Source organism: Eutrigla gurnardus (assembly GCF_963514095.1).
Source record: "Eutrigla gurnardus genome assembly, chromosome: 4".
NCBI lineage: Eukaryota > Metazoa > Chordata > Actinopteri > Perciformes > Triglidae > Eutrigla > Eutrigla gurnardus.
In genome coordinates this window covers 22,680,515-22,696,360 of record NC_139918.1, presented here as the reverse complement: position 1 = coordinate 22,696,360, position 15,846 = coordinate 22,680,515, and the positions used below count along the sequence as shown (strand labels likewise).

Sequence of the window (15,846 nt, the reverse complement as noted above, 5' to 3'; positions counted from 1 at the left end):
GTAAAAAGAAAAAAAAAATTTGAGTAACAATAGCTGACGTGACTCTAGAAAAGGTAGTCTGGGAAAAGAAGCGTACTTTAAGTACTTTACAGTAGGTCTATAAAAAGCAGTAACTGACTACATCTGAAGAGGACACTGAATGCCTTGCACTCTGTCCTGTGGTTCTAGCTGGGGCTTAACAGATCTTTTCATGCTTTAGTGAAAGTAGGCAAAAAACCGCAGGTTCTAGACCACAAGACCACAGGCCCTGCCCATGCCGAATGCAGACCCACGACTGGAGATCAGAGCTCACCAGTCGACGTTTGGTCTTCTTGATGCATCATCGTTGAATGGCACAAAATTGGGAAATCATCTATGGTGTGGGATTTTCTTATATAACACTCCATCCTGAACATTCACCACAATTTGGCAACGGACCCTCTTGGCCCGTTCTGCAAACGTCTTCAAGGATTTTTGATCACCTCAACAACAAAATCATTAGTGGAAAAACTATTAAGAAAAACCCTTCAGTGGTAAGGGACTGAAGAGCATAATAATGGAGGTTGCTCAGTTCAACAGAAACTGCATGTAGCCGCCACACCAAACAAACATTACTGAGAGCCTGAAAAAGCTGATATGTACAGGGAAAGTCTTCAAAAGAGCCGTTACACTAATGCATGCAGTGTTGCGTAATGGTACGAGCCAAGGTGTTCAGACAGCACCCAAGCGCAAAATTCTTCTCAGCACACGAACTTGAACTCTTTGTCAGTGTGAAATGGGTGGGCTTGTCATTTTACAGTTAAAGCCAGAACACAGAGGGAAGGGCCCACACCACAGGAGTTGGGCTTATCGGAGACATTGAGAAACGTACCATGATATCGAAAATCTTCTCTACCTCTGCACACATAATGAGCAATGACAACACTGCAGTCTATTGAGAGTAAACATTCAAAGACTGGTGAGGTGTTGCATCACATTGGAGTACAGTTCAAGCTGCATTGACAAAGGCTTGGCCTACTTAACTCAACCTGGGCCACATGACACAGCTCTGACATTTCAACACTAAAAAGGGACACAACTAACATTTGGCAAAACAACTTTAAGGCAGCGAGTCATTCATTCTGATGCGAACAAAGAATTATTGTTGTTTCAAACGCTGACCCTCGTGTGCTTTTATTTGATTCAAATGAAGAGATCTGTAAATGTTAGACCGGTTGGATGTGTGTCAGAAGCAAAGGGGAGTGGAAATAATGATGTGTTGACGGAAAGTAGCTGAGGAGAACTATACTGCTCCTGGTCACTGGCTTGCTTATAAAAAAAAAATATGTAATGGTAGAGAATTAGAAAAAGAAAAAAAGGGTGCTTGATATCTTATCTAAAAACAAGTTTTGTGCAAATGTTTTAGATGTAGTGATTTTTTTTTACATGACAGTTACAACAGAGTAGGTAGTAAGTGCTTTAAACCTACATTCTTTCTAATGGCCAGCAGAGGGCAACTCCACTGGTTGTAAAAACAAGTCTACATGTGTAGAAGTCGATGAGAAAATGACCAAACTCCTCACTTGATGTATTACCTCAGTAAACATTGTTAGCTTGAGTTTATGGTCTCGATCGCAAGACAATAAAGCAGGAGGGTGTGCTTTAGGGCTTGGCTACCCTGTGATTGACAGGTTGTTACCTTGGCATTGTCCAGTCTGGGATTGTATTTGTATCTGCTATGGTTGCCTAATCGTATTCAGCGTTCAGTTGTACTTAGCTCCCTTTTGTTTCCAAAATAATAAATAAATACCAAGATGGTATTTAACTGCCAAAACAAGGTGGTGACTATGACCATATTATTTAAGAGAAAAAGGTCCTTCAATTTGGTGAGTTTCAAGGGTGTTATAATCCTAATTGGTAATGTGGCAACTAACAATTGCCGGTAACTATTGGCTTTCTATCTTCTTCTGATCAATGTACAAGGCGCTGTGACTACCTCCGTTGCCGTCTCAGAGGCGTAACGATTCGGACACCCCTTTCCGTCTCATACCTTTTACAATAACAATTGTGTGGAAAAAAAGGAGTGATACTCCCACAATGAAAAGGCAGTGTAAAAGGGGCTAATGATTAAAACTGTTGTCTCATTCACATAGCATTATAAATTGCTAAAAAGAATGGCATCCATCCAGGGCGTTATTATTATTATATTTTATGAATGTCTTGGAAATGTTCGGATTCACTCTGACAGCCATCCAGGGCCGTGATATGTAGTGTGATGGTCTTGGATCAGAAATAAGTAGTCTTGCCTGTTTGCAGATTCCATGACTCCAGTTCTACCATAAAGAATCAGAGCTCTATATTACATGAAAGTAAGGAACAAAAAAATGCTTACTTCTTTGACAGTGGTTCTGAGTCCAGCAGCGTTCACTGAAGTGCCCGTTGATGGTGGTGGTCTGGCATGTGGTCTTTCCAATCGCCGCCCCCGGGCACACGTCTCCACACTCTCGGTCGTTCTTGTTAGCCATGATGTAGTTGTCCTCCACTGTGTCCAGGACCTTGGACCAGTCCAGAGTGGAGAGATAGCAGAGATCTGGGTTCTTCTCAATTCGCACGGCTCCTCTGGTGATGTTCATCAAGCTATGGAGGCCAATCTCTCGCAGCTGGAGCATCTCGAACATCACTAGTGCGTAGTTGAAGAACAGGTTGTTGCCTCTGATGACAGTTAGGTTGGGAAAGAGATCACTGAGGGTCTCCAGGCCATAAACTCTGAAGAGCAACAGGTAGTCGGTGACCACTGTAAGTTTGGGGAAACTAAGGCCTCGGAAATCCTCAGGCTTGGTCCTGAACATGAGTAGGATCTTCAGGTGGCCTTCGATGACAGTGCAGTTCTCTAGCGTACGTAGGTTGGTCACATTGTTGCGGATGTCTTTGCTTGGACAAACTGAAGAGACATAAAAGGAAAGACATGTTCTTTAGAAACTAGATGCCTTCATGTATGACTCACAAAACACTTACAAATAAGGCTCAAACAATATTCTGTGGAAAGGCTGAGATGTACAGTAAACTCCTATGGGTAACTTAACAGTATTGTATCATGAATGGGAAATGTTATGAATCTTGGAGACAGACAATAATATTTCCCAAATATAATACATCTTGTGCCGTTGTTGGGCAGATTCCAACTGTTGAATGTGACTGATGCATTAGGCAAGATGTCTGCTCTGTAAGCTGGAAAAATGGGGTTTAAGTCAGACACGGTCTCAAGGCGAAGAAAAAAAAGAGATCTCTTGGTAATTAGAGGGGATATTTTCCTGAAAAATATGTGGTTATGTCTCTGGCTGTGATGAAGACCAGACCATCTTTGCTGACATTTTGTTTAGCAACCACATATCTGGCTGTGAGCCACTGTCAAATATGGAGTGCTGTCATCAGTGAGGCTGTGCTCATCCTTGGTAATGCCAGGTTGATTTGTGGAGTTGCTTCTGTAACTCAAGACCGTGAAAAAAAGACGAGCTAATGCATTAAAAATGTTTGTCTGGGAGAGGAACTGAAGCACTAATGGCCATGTATTGCACCAGTAGTAGATTTGTGGCTTTGTCAGTCCTCACGAGACACGTGATCCTGAATGAGAAATTCCTTTACTATACTATTGCACAGATGGGTTACATTTTACCGTCTCAAAAAAATTCTACTGTATCACAATAGTACAATACATTAATGTAGGGCAGAAACTAACTATTTATAACCTGTCTTTTTTTTAAATTAATCATTAGTCATCATTTAATAGTGAACAAAAATAAGCACAATTTGTCTGCAGCCCAAACCACAATAATCTGATTTTATAACAGTTAAATCCCCATATCTGGGAAGCTCGATACAGCACATTTTTGCCCTTTTTAGTTGTAGAAATGACTTTGTAGATCATCAAAATACTTTTAAGATTTCTTTCAATAAACAAATTGATTCTGCTCTAAATTAATATCAACTTTATCAACCTATAACACCGCACAGTGATCTCGAAACCTTGTGCAAACACATAAGTTAAAGGAAATTACATTCGGGTGGTTGTGTTTGTTGAGAGCTGACAGTAACGAGGATATCCTTATCTCTCTGTTCTGAAAACCAGCCACACTGTGTGTGGCTAAACAAGTAATGATAGTCATAAAGATGTTTTCCATTGCAGGACCAGGGGGATACATTCATGGCCCAATTTTTTACAGTTCCGTCAAGTCATGGCTGCAGCTGGACGTCTGCTTGCCTGGGGGAATGGATTGTATTTCTATACTAACCGACCCACCATTGAACTTGGCGCATTAGGACAACTGGTCAGCCATGTGGCGTAGAGGTATAACAGCGACGCGCGCACCTCTTTATGGCAGCAGCTCCTTTTACACCTTCTGTTACATAACAGCGCAAAAGACAACCAGCGCACACGCACACACAGTCCAAACAACAAGCTTTTCACTTATGACCTCAACCAGCGTGCTCAGCCTACAACTTTGAGGCTTGTTTAAAATACACACAAAATGTCCTAACATGGGTTTAAACTGCAAGCTATTAAAAGCGACTTGGCTTGTTAAGTACATTTCTCTTTTATACGCCATTTACATCTGCAGCTCTCTCTGTGGTCTGGGGAGTACAGTGGAATTGTAAGCATGAATGGCATGCCACAAACCTGTTGATTCAACACATCCAAGTCCAAAGAAACATTTTCAAATTAAACTAACGGGAGCTGCTACGAGTCCACCGCAAATGTAGCCTACAGCAGGTCGATGGTGGAACACATTCACAACTACAGAGCCTTCGTCCTTCTCATAATAGACGCCCCCACTCAACATTGTTGTTAAGAACTATTTCATAGACAAAGACCCTAGTGGTGTACAGTATGAGGGACAGTGGATCTATGGTCTTGGTAAAGTCAACCAGTGGAGTACTGAGTGACCCTGTGGAGAAGGCGAATCATCACAGGACAGCGAGTCCAGGCTTCTATCAGTGTACACTTTCAGCCAGGCCAGTATTTTTAGCACTGCATTCCCAATAGAGAATCTAATACACTCCAGCCGCACCGATAATGGCTCACATTGGAAACTGGAACATGGCAGCCCTGGTGTTCAAGTGAGGAATTTTAGAGCGGCAGCAGTGAGAGAACTGGCCAAGCTGACTTCTCCATGTGTGAACACTTAGTTTAGAAACAAAACTTTGGCAGATAGAAACTTATATATATATATATATATAAAAAAAGGAAAAACACATCTTTGACAACTAGACAGAGTTTAAACAAAACAACTCAGGTGCATCCCAGAATGTAAATGCTCCCCGTATTGTTGAGTAAGAGAACATACTGGGAGACATTACAAAGGTTACTATGGTGACTAGACTAGCTCCAGCTCCCAATACATCATCTAATCTAAGACACACAAGACTGAAAACTCAGGCACGGTGCTCAAGTCGACAATTAAGTTATTAGAGGGGCACATTTTTATAGCCAATAATTAATTTAAAGCTGAACAAACACAGAGATAATCAAAGTGCCTTACCCAAAGCATAGAATTTAGAGATGAACTATTTTGGATATTACAATTGCAATAATATATATACTGTATATATTATATACATACATTTATATACATCACATTTTTAATGAAAAACATTAAAATGGGAATGTTATGATTTTTTGGGGGATCAATTGGCACACATTTTGGCTTTAACAAATATTGCACCTCCTGTGATTTTAAAAAATTGCAGTAGGCCGTGTTGCAATTTTGATCAAATTTTAGTTAATTGTGCAGCTGCCAGACTACCTTTTGAAATACTGTCATTTTACGGCAGCACAGCCTGGCAGTCTAACCCACTTGGTCCTAGGTCTGCCGGGCCACCGTTCCCTCAGGCAGGCCCAGTCTACAGATGAGCCACTGCAGCCAGGCGTGGAAGTCTCCGCATTTCGCTGGAGCTTCAATTTCGAGTTGACGGCGAGGCCAGATCTTTGTCAGTGTGTGGCGGGCTGAAGTCTAAGTCTGAAGAAGTATATGGTGAACCTGCATGCCTGCATTTTTTCCGTTGTTGCAGGGAATAAACCCAGTTGCAGGTATTAGGAATATCTACCATCACTATAATGAGGCGGGGAAAAAATATATTTGTGTAAAAATCACTATTCTTATTTTATAAGATTTTTTTTAAATCGATTCATAACTTCCAAAAATCAATTTTTACCAATCACTGTCATCCATCTCACCGTGTGCAGTGGGCACTACTCGTTTGCTATGCAGGTCACATAGTCACATCAGTATTACATTGGGGCTGTTTCATGGCCAATTTCAAGTTCCATGTGGTACATTTTAAAATATGAGGAAAATAAAAAATCTAATTGAAGCAAAGCACCAAAGTTCATTCCTAAGGTCCTTAAGTTTAAGGTTTAAGACATTTGGTTGAACAATATAAGACATCTGAAGACAACACATTGGGTTCTAGGAAGTTGTGAAGGGCAGTTGGGATTTTTTGCTTTTCTAAACATATTTTCTAGACTATTAATCGGAAAAAATTAACAGCTGATTATTCAATAATGCAAGTAATCGTTAGTTGCAGGCCTTCACATTATAAGCACATGCACCGCCTACCTCAGAAAAATACGGAATTGGTTCAGATCCATTGAGGAAACCTGAGTTTTGTCCAGTTCACATTGTGATCATATCACAGTTAAAATCACTCATGCATAAAAGGAAATCCATAAAAAATAATATTTAAGAAAGAAATGTCAACACTTGACTCCACTTTAACAATTTCTATCACAATTCTTTACAATAATGCAGACAATACGTTGCAAATAAGATCAGATAATTAATACCATTATTAATTATCTGATCACAAGATGGCCCTTATTTTATATTAATATTTCCTAAACGTTAACTCTTAAGTGTTCAGATTTATACTGAAGTAAGTCTTACACAGTCTGAGCCACACGGTCTGTGGCGCAATGAACAAACCCACAATCCTTTCACTTCAGCTGCAAGCATCAACAGGCACTGAAGCTTCTGATCTTGTGAAGGAGGAGGATTACATACAGGTTGTTAGACCCACGGCGTTTATTATCACTGAGGCCTCTGAGAGAACTGAGGCCTCAGTGAGCATGCAGGAGCACAGGCACTCAGTGATTGCAAAACTTCCCTTTTCAAGGTTTCGCTGCTCTGTTGTTTTCCGACCCGGGCTAAAACCAACCGCAGATCCACAAAATGCCGAGGTCACCGAGATACATGTTCACTATTTCCAACTGACATGTGATGTAACCCACTTTGAGAAAGGTTGTAAAATCTAATCACCCGTCAGTTTTAAAAGGTCCACTGGAAACACAGAAAACTACTAACAACTCATTCTCCCTTCTCAATTCAATCGAGCCATACAATGCAAAAAATGCAATTACAGTTATTAAGGAGAGGTTGGTCATCTCTTCATATGCACAGGATTAGATGTCACAGGAATTAAGACATTTTGTGATGCAATGTGATGTGCGTCTGTGATGAGTACAGATCCCCCAACCATGGTTCGGCACGCATGTGAGCCACAGATTAATTACACCCTCATTGTGAAATAAAGTTACTGACGATTGTTATGCCCGATTTCAATAAAAGTATGCAATTGGGAGTCGCCGTTAATGCTTTCTAGACGCTGATCCCTGGTAATGCTATTGAACAACAAATCTGTGTTGAAATCAGCAGGAGAGCTAGTCAACACTGGCAGAACCAGAGTGAACAGCCAACATACAGAGGTTATATTGAGTTACATTATGATGATCGATTCGGGACGGATGAGCATTAGGCGAAGGTAAATTATAACTATCAAAATGTACTCTTGTAACATTTAGTTTTAAGCAGGAAACTTAAATAGTTGTTTGAAGCAATATATAGATATTAGAGAGGGAATTATGACCTAAAACTAGCCAAGTAGCTTATAAAACATTTAAAACAATTAATGCGAATAGTATTTGAATCAATAAATATATACATAAAACACAATATTTTACTTTCTAATCATTGGAACTGTGTGCTTCTATACACATAAACACTTAAGATAACTATTAAAACAGAAAAAAGTAAAAGGATAACATTCAGACACTGACTGAAATATACTCTGTAAAATGTGTCTTATGAGTGAGCCGCTGGGAGTTATCAAATGTGCCAGCTGTTAGGTAGGTGGTGACATGGCAAGTGAGGCACACTGACAATACAATACAGTACAGCAGTCCAGGCAATAAAATTAAACCAAAGTATTTCAGACCCGGTCTTTAAATTGAGTGAAATGGAGCAAAAGAGAACCCTATAAAACCACAAAGTTCCCTCTCGGGGTTGTTTAAAGTGGATCCTGTATGAGTGGCTCTGGACCAAAGATCATTTGGTGATTCAGTTGCCTACCAGCTGCACTCATATACACATCATTCTCTTTGCCAATGTTGGCAGTGAGGTAATTATTACCTCAAACATGTAAGAGCACAATAACAGGAACATTTCCTTGTACCAGGGGCATGGTGTCCAGGGTTAAGACACAACACAGCTTCCTTGTCAGATGACTGTGAAGTCACTGAAAGGATTGTGCCAGTTTACTCCATTTTAATGTATATATAATGTTCAAATTAGAACTTGTCAACCAGGATTAGACAAACATTGTTGAGGTTGAAAGTGTAAAGATCATTCTATTGTATAATGTCAAAACCTCCTCGTGATTCAAGTTCTTCAAACAGCAGTGGCAGTTTGTAGTGTTTTTTAGAGGAGCTGGCGGTTTTGGTGGTTGGGGGGGACTGACAGTTGCTCTCCTTGTCGGGAAGCGTAAATCAAGAGTACCGGGTCGCTGAATTGCTGCCTGCCTTTGAGACATTCACTGACCGGAGTGGTACTCAGCATCAGGTTGCTGGTGGCTTCATCCTGAGCCCCCGCTGTTTGACACCCTTGATAATGTGATTTGTTATAATGGCACAATAATACGCTGCAGTCTGACAACCCCACCACCTGAGACCTCCACACAGCACGCCGAGATGGAAGCAAATCGCTGTTTGTGCCTCTTACGTATTGCCATTGCATTCGAGGGCTAAGACTCAGTTGTTGGGCAAATAAATAACTGATGTTTAATCATCTTCTGGGGTTTTCAAACACGTTGACACTAACAGTACTGCTGTTCTGAAAGTATTTACAGATTAATTAGACTTTTTAACCATCTAAATTTAAAAAAGTATACATTTTTGAACCCGTTTCCCAAATTTTGACTGTATCCTAATTGCTTGTTTTGTCCGGGAAAAGATAAATATTAACACATTATTTTGTATGGAAATACACAATAATACAATATACCGTCAATACAGACAAATACAACTAATGATAAAACGTTTGAGTTGAGTTGACCTTAGGAACGAGCCTTTGTGATCTCAACCAACATTCATTAAAACATACTAATAATAAAACTATCATATACATAAGAACATACTTAACTACATCAAGCACTTTGAATATAAAATAAAACCTAAAAAGCAATATACTTTAAAGTGCAAGAGTTTTTGCATTGAGAAATGTACTGTTAAGTTAGAGATTTTTGGAGATAACCTCAGCATTGCAGTAAGCATTATCAAGTGACCTACTGGGGTTTTCAAAGTTACTACACAAGAGGCCCAAGCTGGGGCTAGCTTAAGGTATGAAATATGCAATATGTAACAACACTTACAGGCAAATTTGCAGTTACACAGACTAATTGACCTTCAAATTGTCAACTGCCAGTTGATGCTGAATAAATGAAAATTAATGCAGCCACTAACAACAAGCTTCCATTATTAGGTGAATTTTTCCATCAAGCTGAGTTGGACTGTTACCAACAAGTAGCTCAGAAGGATTCCTGACTTCGACACTGGTCAGTCCAGCTTATGAAATCAGCCAGTGTGAGGCCCAGGTTCCACTCTTCCCTTCTGTGGTTCACTCAGGAGGAGGACCACGAGGGGGTGGGGGGGTGGGGGGCTAAATTGCAATTACACAACTTGCTTTTGATTTACGTCTTAAAATTCTAGCTCAAACTGGTTTGATGACATCGCTCCGTTCGCCCCTCACTAAAAATCTGATGAAAGGTGAGAGAGCCCGTGCTTTTATTCTCCTCCAGAGCACCTCCACTGCAGCAGGAGGAGTTTTAAAGCTACCGGGGGGCTACATACTGTGTTTACATACAGCGGACAGACTCCTTATACTGTACAAAAGGAGGATTATGCTTGTGTCAGGATTATTGCAAGACAGCACCAACCTAGAAGCAATGTTTTCTCAAAGAGCAGAAAGAATGCAGAGCCATTTAGTAGTAATTACTGAGTGACATACTCTTGATAAAAGGCATTTTTGAAAGCCTTTGATGTTTTGCAAAAGTGTAAAAAGAAAGTAATGAAATTAATTTTATGGATTCTATGTTGTAGGAAACGATTTGACAGAAAGAGTGACAAATCAGTCTTTTGTATAAGTCACGCTACAGAGCATTAATCGATAGCTAAATATTAATCTTTTTTATCTAAATGCCTATCATATATTGTAGCAATAGTTTGAGAGTTAATTTCACAACTCAAAACAAAGTAATGACACATGGACTGAACACAAGCCAACATTGCTTGCAACTATAAGCCAAGAGTCAAAAGGAAGACCTTCATCTTGCTATTTCAACAAGTGTGAACGGTAGAGAAACAACACGAGGAGCTGATAACAAGGTCTTAAAATTAATCATCTCACCTATAAATCAATAATAACGCCCACGCAATGTTCTGCTCACTAAAAATAATAACATTTACAAGTACATGGGACAATGACAGAACGGTGTAATGTCTTGTTTACCAGACTGGTCTCAGTTGTTGTCATATTTAAAAAGTTCACACTCAAGTGTACAGTTTGAACCAGCAAGCGGTCTCATCGGTTTGAGATACATTTCCTCAAACTATTAATTAATATTTGCTTCAAAAGCAACAGATTCGAACCGTGTGAAACACTGACTGTGTGCAGTCATTGTGGTGTTGGAGAAGTGTGAAAATGTCTCTGGGTGGCTGCGAATGTTGTTCATTCATTCTTATCACCGGGTGCTTGTTGGCTGGTGAATATAAAGGGATTGTCAGGAGCTGTAAAGAGGGCTTATTGTTACATTCCTGCACTGACCACAGCAACAAGCCAATGCTTTCCAATTTCTATTTTTTTCTTTATTATAACAGCCAATTAATTCTTCTAAATTCCCAGACGACTTACTGAATATGGGACGAGACGTTTTGTTTACAGTTCCAGCAAATAGCCGATAAGTGTTAACCTTTGTCCCCTTCCATGTAGTGGCCGTCTACGAGCACCACTGTTGCTGCCTACTGCCTTTATCAAATCACCATCACTAACAAAACAAAAACAAAAAAGAAATCTGGATGACAATATTTGCGGTGGAGACATGACCTCTGCACGAATATGTTTTTGTCTATTTAATGTTATTGCACTGGCTATTGCATATAGTTTATAATCTTTATTAAGTGTAATCATAATTAATGCAACAGTTGATTTGCTTCTACAAAAAAAATGTGTAACAAATCATTTTAATTATGATTAATCAATGCTTTAAAGACTGTGTAATGTCTTGGATTTCAGTGTTAATTCTCTCCCAGAAAATGTTTATATTCTCACTGATATATATTTTTTTTAAATCAAATGCGAGACTAATTCTGTAGTTTATCATGCCTGCATTCTAAGCAGCTTGCACAATGTAAACACACGTATGTACACAAACAGATAATTAATACATTGCAGAATTAAAATGCTTCACGTTCACTGTTATAAAAAGTGTGATTATGAGTGTTACTTACCCTCTCCACTCGCCCGGTGACAGCCGATCATCACAAAGCAGACGGCGGTCAAAACAAAACACAAAGTCCGGAGCCACATAACTGACTCGGAATGAGACACCAACCAGCACTATTCAGGGTCAAATGTAGAATAATCCTTGGCCGGGAGGACAGTTAAGACTGGGGGATAAATACCTTCAGGAAATTGGTTTCGTTTTGCGACGTGGGCCAACAGGTAAACAAAAATAAATAAAAGACATCCCGGAAGATGGGCGGAGGAACGAGTCCAACGTGTTCAGTCAAACACAAGCTAACGCTGCTGCTGCTAAAGTTAACGTTAGCCACATCGTGGGGGGGGCAAAGCAGTTCACACACCACACCGCCGGATACGAGTGCCCCCTTTTTGGTGTCTTTGATATGTAAAGTGGCCCAGTTGAGGTTTTCCGTGTCCGGGAGAAGAAAAAAATAAAGAGCAAAAACAGACTTGTTGTTCCGAGAAGAAGCTAACGTTAGCGCTAGCTGCTAAGCTCGCTAGCTAGCTGCCTAGCCTGGCTCCGCCACTCCAGTCCAGGCCACAAGTGAAGTTTACGCTGCTTTTCAGCAAACCGTCTCACTTCATTTCAACTTTTAAGAAACAGACCTCCCCCCGCAGACAACACGGCTGCGTTGCATATTCTTGATAACGACAGATAAGTTGCACGCAGGAAAATCTCGGTAAAAGCAACCGTTAACTTAATTTAAGGGGTACATTTTTTTGGGAGCCGTTGGCTGCTGAGTCGATGGTTGTGGCGTGCGTGGCGTAACGTTAGCGTGTCTTTCGTAAAAAAAAAAAAATGTAAAAAAAAATCAAGTCCTCCAGCGAGCACAAAACATCACAATTGATTTATTTCACTTGTGAAATAAGATGTTTGTTATCTCCAAAACTCCTCTCCAGTCAGTGCAGAGATTTCAACGACACCTCCTCTGGAAGCTTGACAGACAGACTTCGGTCGTGGCTCCGCTGCACTCCGCTCCTCTTTCTTTTTTTGTGTTTGCGTATAGAAAAAGAATCACACACACATATATATATATATAAATATATGCAGCGAATTCTGTTTAAGCTCCCGCAACGACAACTAATGTTAAGCGTGTGTCTGAGTGAGAGAAAAGTGTGTTAAATAAAGTTTTCGAGTTATTTCTTCTTCTTCTTCTTCTTCTTCTTCTTCTTCCACAAACAGAGGTAGATTGTCCGGTCTCCCAGGTCCTGTAGGATCCCCTTCTTCCCAGCCTCTCCGCCAGTAAACAAACCCTGCCAGTGAGCCAGATGGGTTTCAGAGGAAATACGGACTGGAGTTTATTGGATTACACAACATAACTGATCCTGTCAGGCGGTAACGCGCTCAAAAACTAATACGTTTACTTCTACCAGTACGTTGTATCGTAAAATACTAGAAGGATTTATTGCCATTTAAATGTAAAAAAATACCATCCGACGACTAAACAATACCAGAACTGAAAGAATGAATCGACACGTATATTGACACACAATTGATCGGCAACTATGAGTGAGGATTTGTTGATTTTCTTTGTTTGATATGCAAATACGTTGAACGTCATCATCGTGTTTTCGACATAAACTAGACCCTTTTAATCACTACCTTTGCAAAACAGTGATCGATGATATTTTGTGACGTCTTATAGGCCGAACCACTTAATTGATTAATCGAGAAAATAATGGGCAGAATAATAGATATTGAAAATAATATTAGTTGTGGCGCAAAAATACAATTGTTCTGGGTTTTGAACATTTAACATTATATAATAATAATAAAATTTCCATTATTTTTTCTTCAAATTTAGTTTAAATAAAACTGATTTCCTCCAGTTTAATTTAAACTATTCAAATTAAACAGGCTGTTTGAGGAGCAATTGCGTTGCTATATAATTATTCATAGACTCTTACTGTGATTGGCTAGCAGGCTGCTGGTCCTGCCCCTCCCTTCACACAAACCAATTCTGGTCAACAACACACATGACCATGTGTAGCAGAGGGAAAAAATCTGATTGAGAATTCAATACAGTAGATTCAATCTGGCCCATGGAAACAACCAATCTTAACTCAGGTACCACTACTATCGTCTTTCTCGGTGGATGTGGTTTTTCACCGTTACAACAGTTGTTGTTAATCTCCATTTAGATCTGTTCACATTGTTGCATCACAGAGAGGAGCAGCTCTAAGTGGCTTATTCAAGTATTTTATTACGTAACAATTGTGAAGTTTCATATTTTCTCAGAATCACTTGATAAACAGGATTTCTAAGAAGTTAAAATATTATGGCACAAGTATACAGTGTGTTTTTTGTTTTAGTCTTTTGTATATAAGCACAGCATTTTGGATTTAAAGGTGGAAAAATATTAAATACAATTTCCCCCTTTCCATTTACGGCTGAAAACAAAGTCCAGGCAATCATGAAACATTTCCCCTTCACATTTTGTCACTGGTAGTAACTCAATGATTTTGAGGTATGCTTTGCAAGGATATAACCTAAAAATCCATCTTTAATTCATCTTTGCAGGGAATTTAGATTCTGATTCCACTCAGACTTGGTCCGACTGTACACGATTAGAAATGAAGAAGATTATCTTTTATTTCGGAGAGCTGAGGGGAAAAAGACGAGGCAGGAAAATCCTCGTGTGATTCACATCATTTAAAAACAGAACTTGATTCTTCCTTTGAGCCCTTGATGTTCTCACACGCAGACAGACTAATGGAAAATGATCAAGATGACATATTCCACACACGAGCTCTCAGAGGCCGAAAATATCTGCTGCAACCGTGTCACAATGCCACCTCCATCATCACCACCGCTAATTCACTACCTGTTTACATCCTCCCTCGAAGCAGCAACACGTTTTGGCGCAGGAAAATCGCTTCCTGTTGTTTATTGTACTAAAATAGATTTTTTTACTGGAATGCTAAAAAAGCTGCACTTAAGGGATTTCTGTGACGTTTTAATCACCAGTTTGTTGCGAAATATTCTCTGGCTGAGATTTTGGCTGTTAAAGCAGGCAGGTGGTGTGAAGGAACAGCAACCACTATCTGCTGTTGACACATTGAATCTTGGTTATCAGAGTTATTTACCACAAGAGGAAAACTCAGAGGCTTTTGTGTCTAATAAAAAGTTTAAAGGTCCCATATTGTAAAATGTGATTTTGATTTTGATCTCTGTTTTTATTATAAAGAGCTATAAAATACTGTGAACGTGTAGAAACGCTCAATGAAGAAATGCACACGGCCCGTATTAATGAACCTTCATGTTGTGATGTGACAATTAAACAACATACAGACCAGTTCACAGTTTTAAACCATTCTAAATGTGAATGACATCAGCTGACGGGCAATAAACATCAACGCTGTTGCAACGCAATTCTGTCTAAACGCATGCAGAGCGTTTAAGACAAGGTGAATACAGGTTGATTCAGACAATAGGAAGAAATAAATAATTGTTTGAACATTAAAACATGTCAACATGTTCTAGAAGAACCCCGAGATAAAAGTATGTATTCCAGTACCTGGAAATATGTGCCCATTAAACCAGTGTGCCCAGTGCATCCCTTACTTTGCTATTTTGACCAGATTCCGGTCATTATGACTCAGAACTATTGATGTGTTATTGAGGCTGAGATGAACAAAAAACAAATGACTCATAAACACATCATTTAAATGCAGACTGCCTGTTGCTAGGGGCTAAAAAAAAAGGTTGTTTTTGAGCTGTATCTCCTAATCCTGACCTCTGCTAGTAGTCTGTTGAAGGTGGAGCAGAGTCCCACTGTACGGAGAAAAACGTGAACACATGGGGGGAAAAAACCCCCACCAACACCCACTTACATCTGCCTAGTGTCTTTAACGATAAGGGTTCAAATTCATATTAATCGGTTTGGGTGAAAAGTGGAGGTTGGTCAAAGTTAAACACTCAAAGGAACATTTGCATGTTTTTGTTGGTTTATTTGCAAAAAGATACTTTAAATCACAGCTAACCATTTTGCAGACTATGCTGCTGTATTAGACCTGTATTTATTGCTACAAAGACAATCAG

The 15,846-nt window shown here is 39.7% G+C and overlaps 2 protein-coding genes across 2 annotated transcripts in view; one reads left to right on the top strand and one right to left on the bottom strand.

Annotated features, from left to right (window-relative positions):
- The window catches only part of insra (insulin receptor a), a 45,918-nt gene extending 32,891 nt beyond the window's left edge, over positions 1-13,027 (bottom strand). Inside the window, 2 exon segments of the mRNA XM_084006894.1 lie at positions 2,351-2,899; positions 11,792-13,027. Coding sequence (XP_083863020.1) covers positions 2,351-2,899; positions 11,792-11,870 — 628 coding nt within the window. The 5' untranslated portion in view covers positions 11,871-13,027.
- LOC311012881 (uncharacterized protein) overlaps positions 1-15,846 on the top strand; it is a 203,874-nt gene that overhangs the window by 116,398 nt on the left and 71,630 nt on the right. The gene's annotated exons all lie outside the window — the stretch shown is intronic.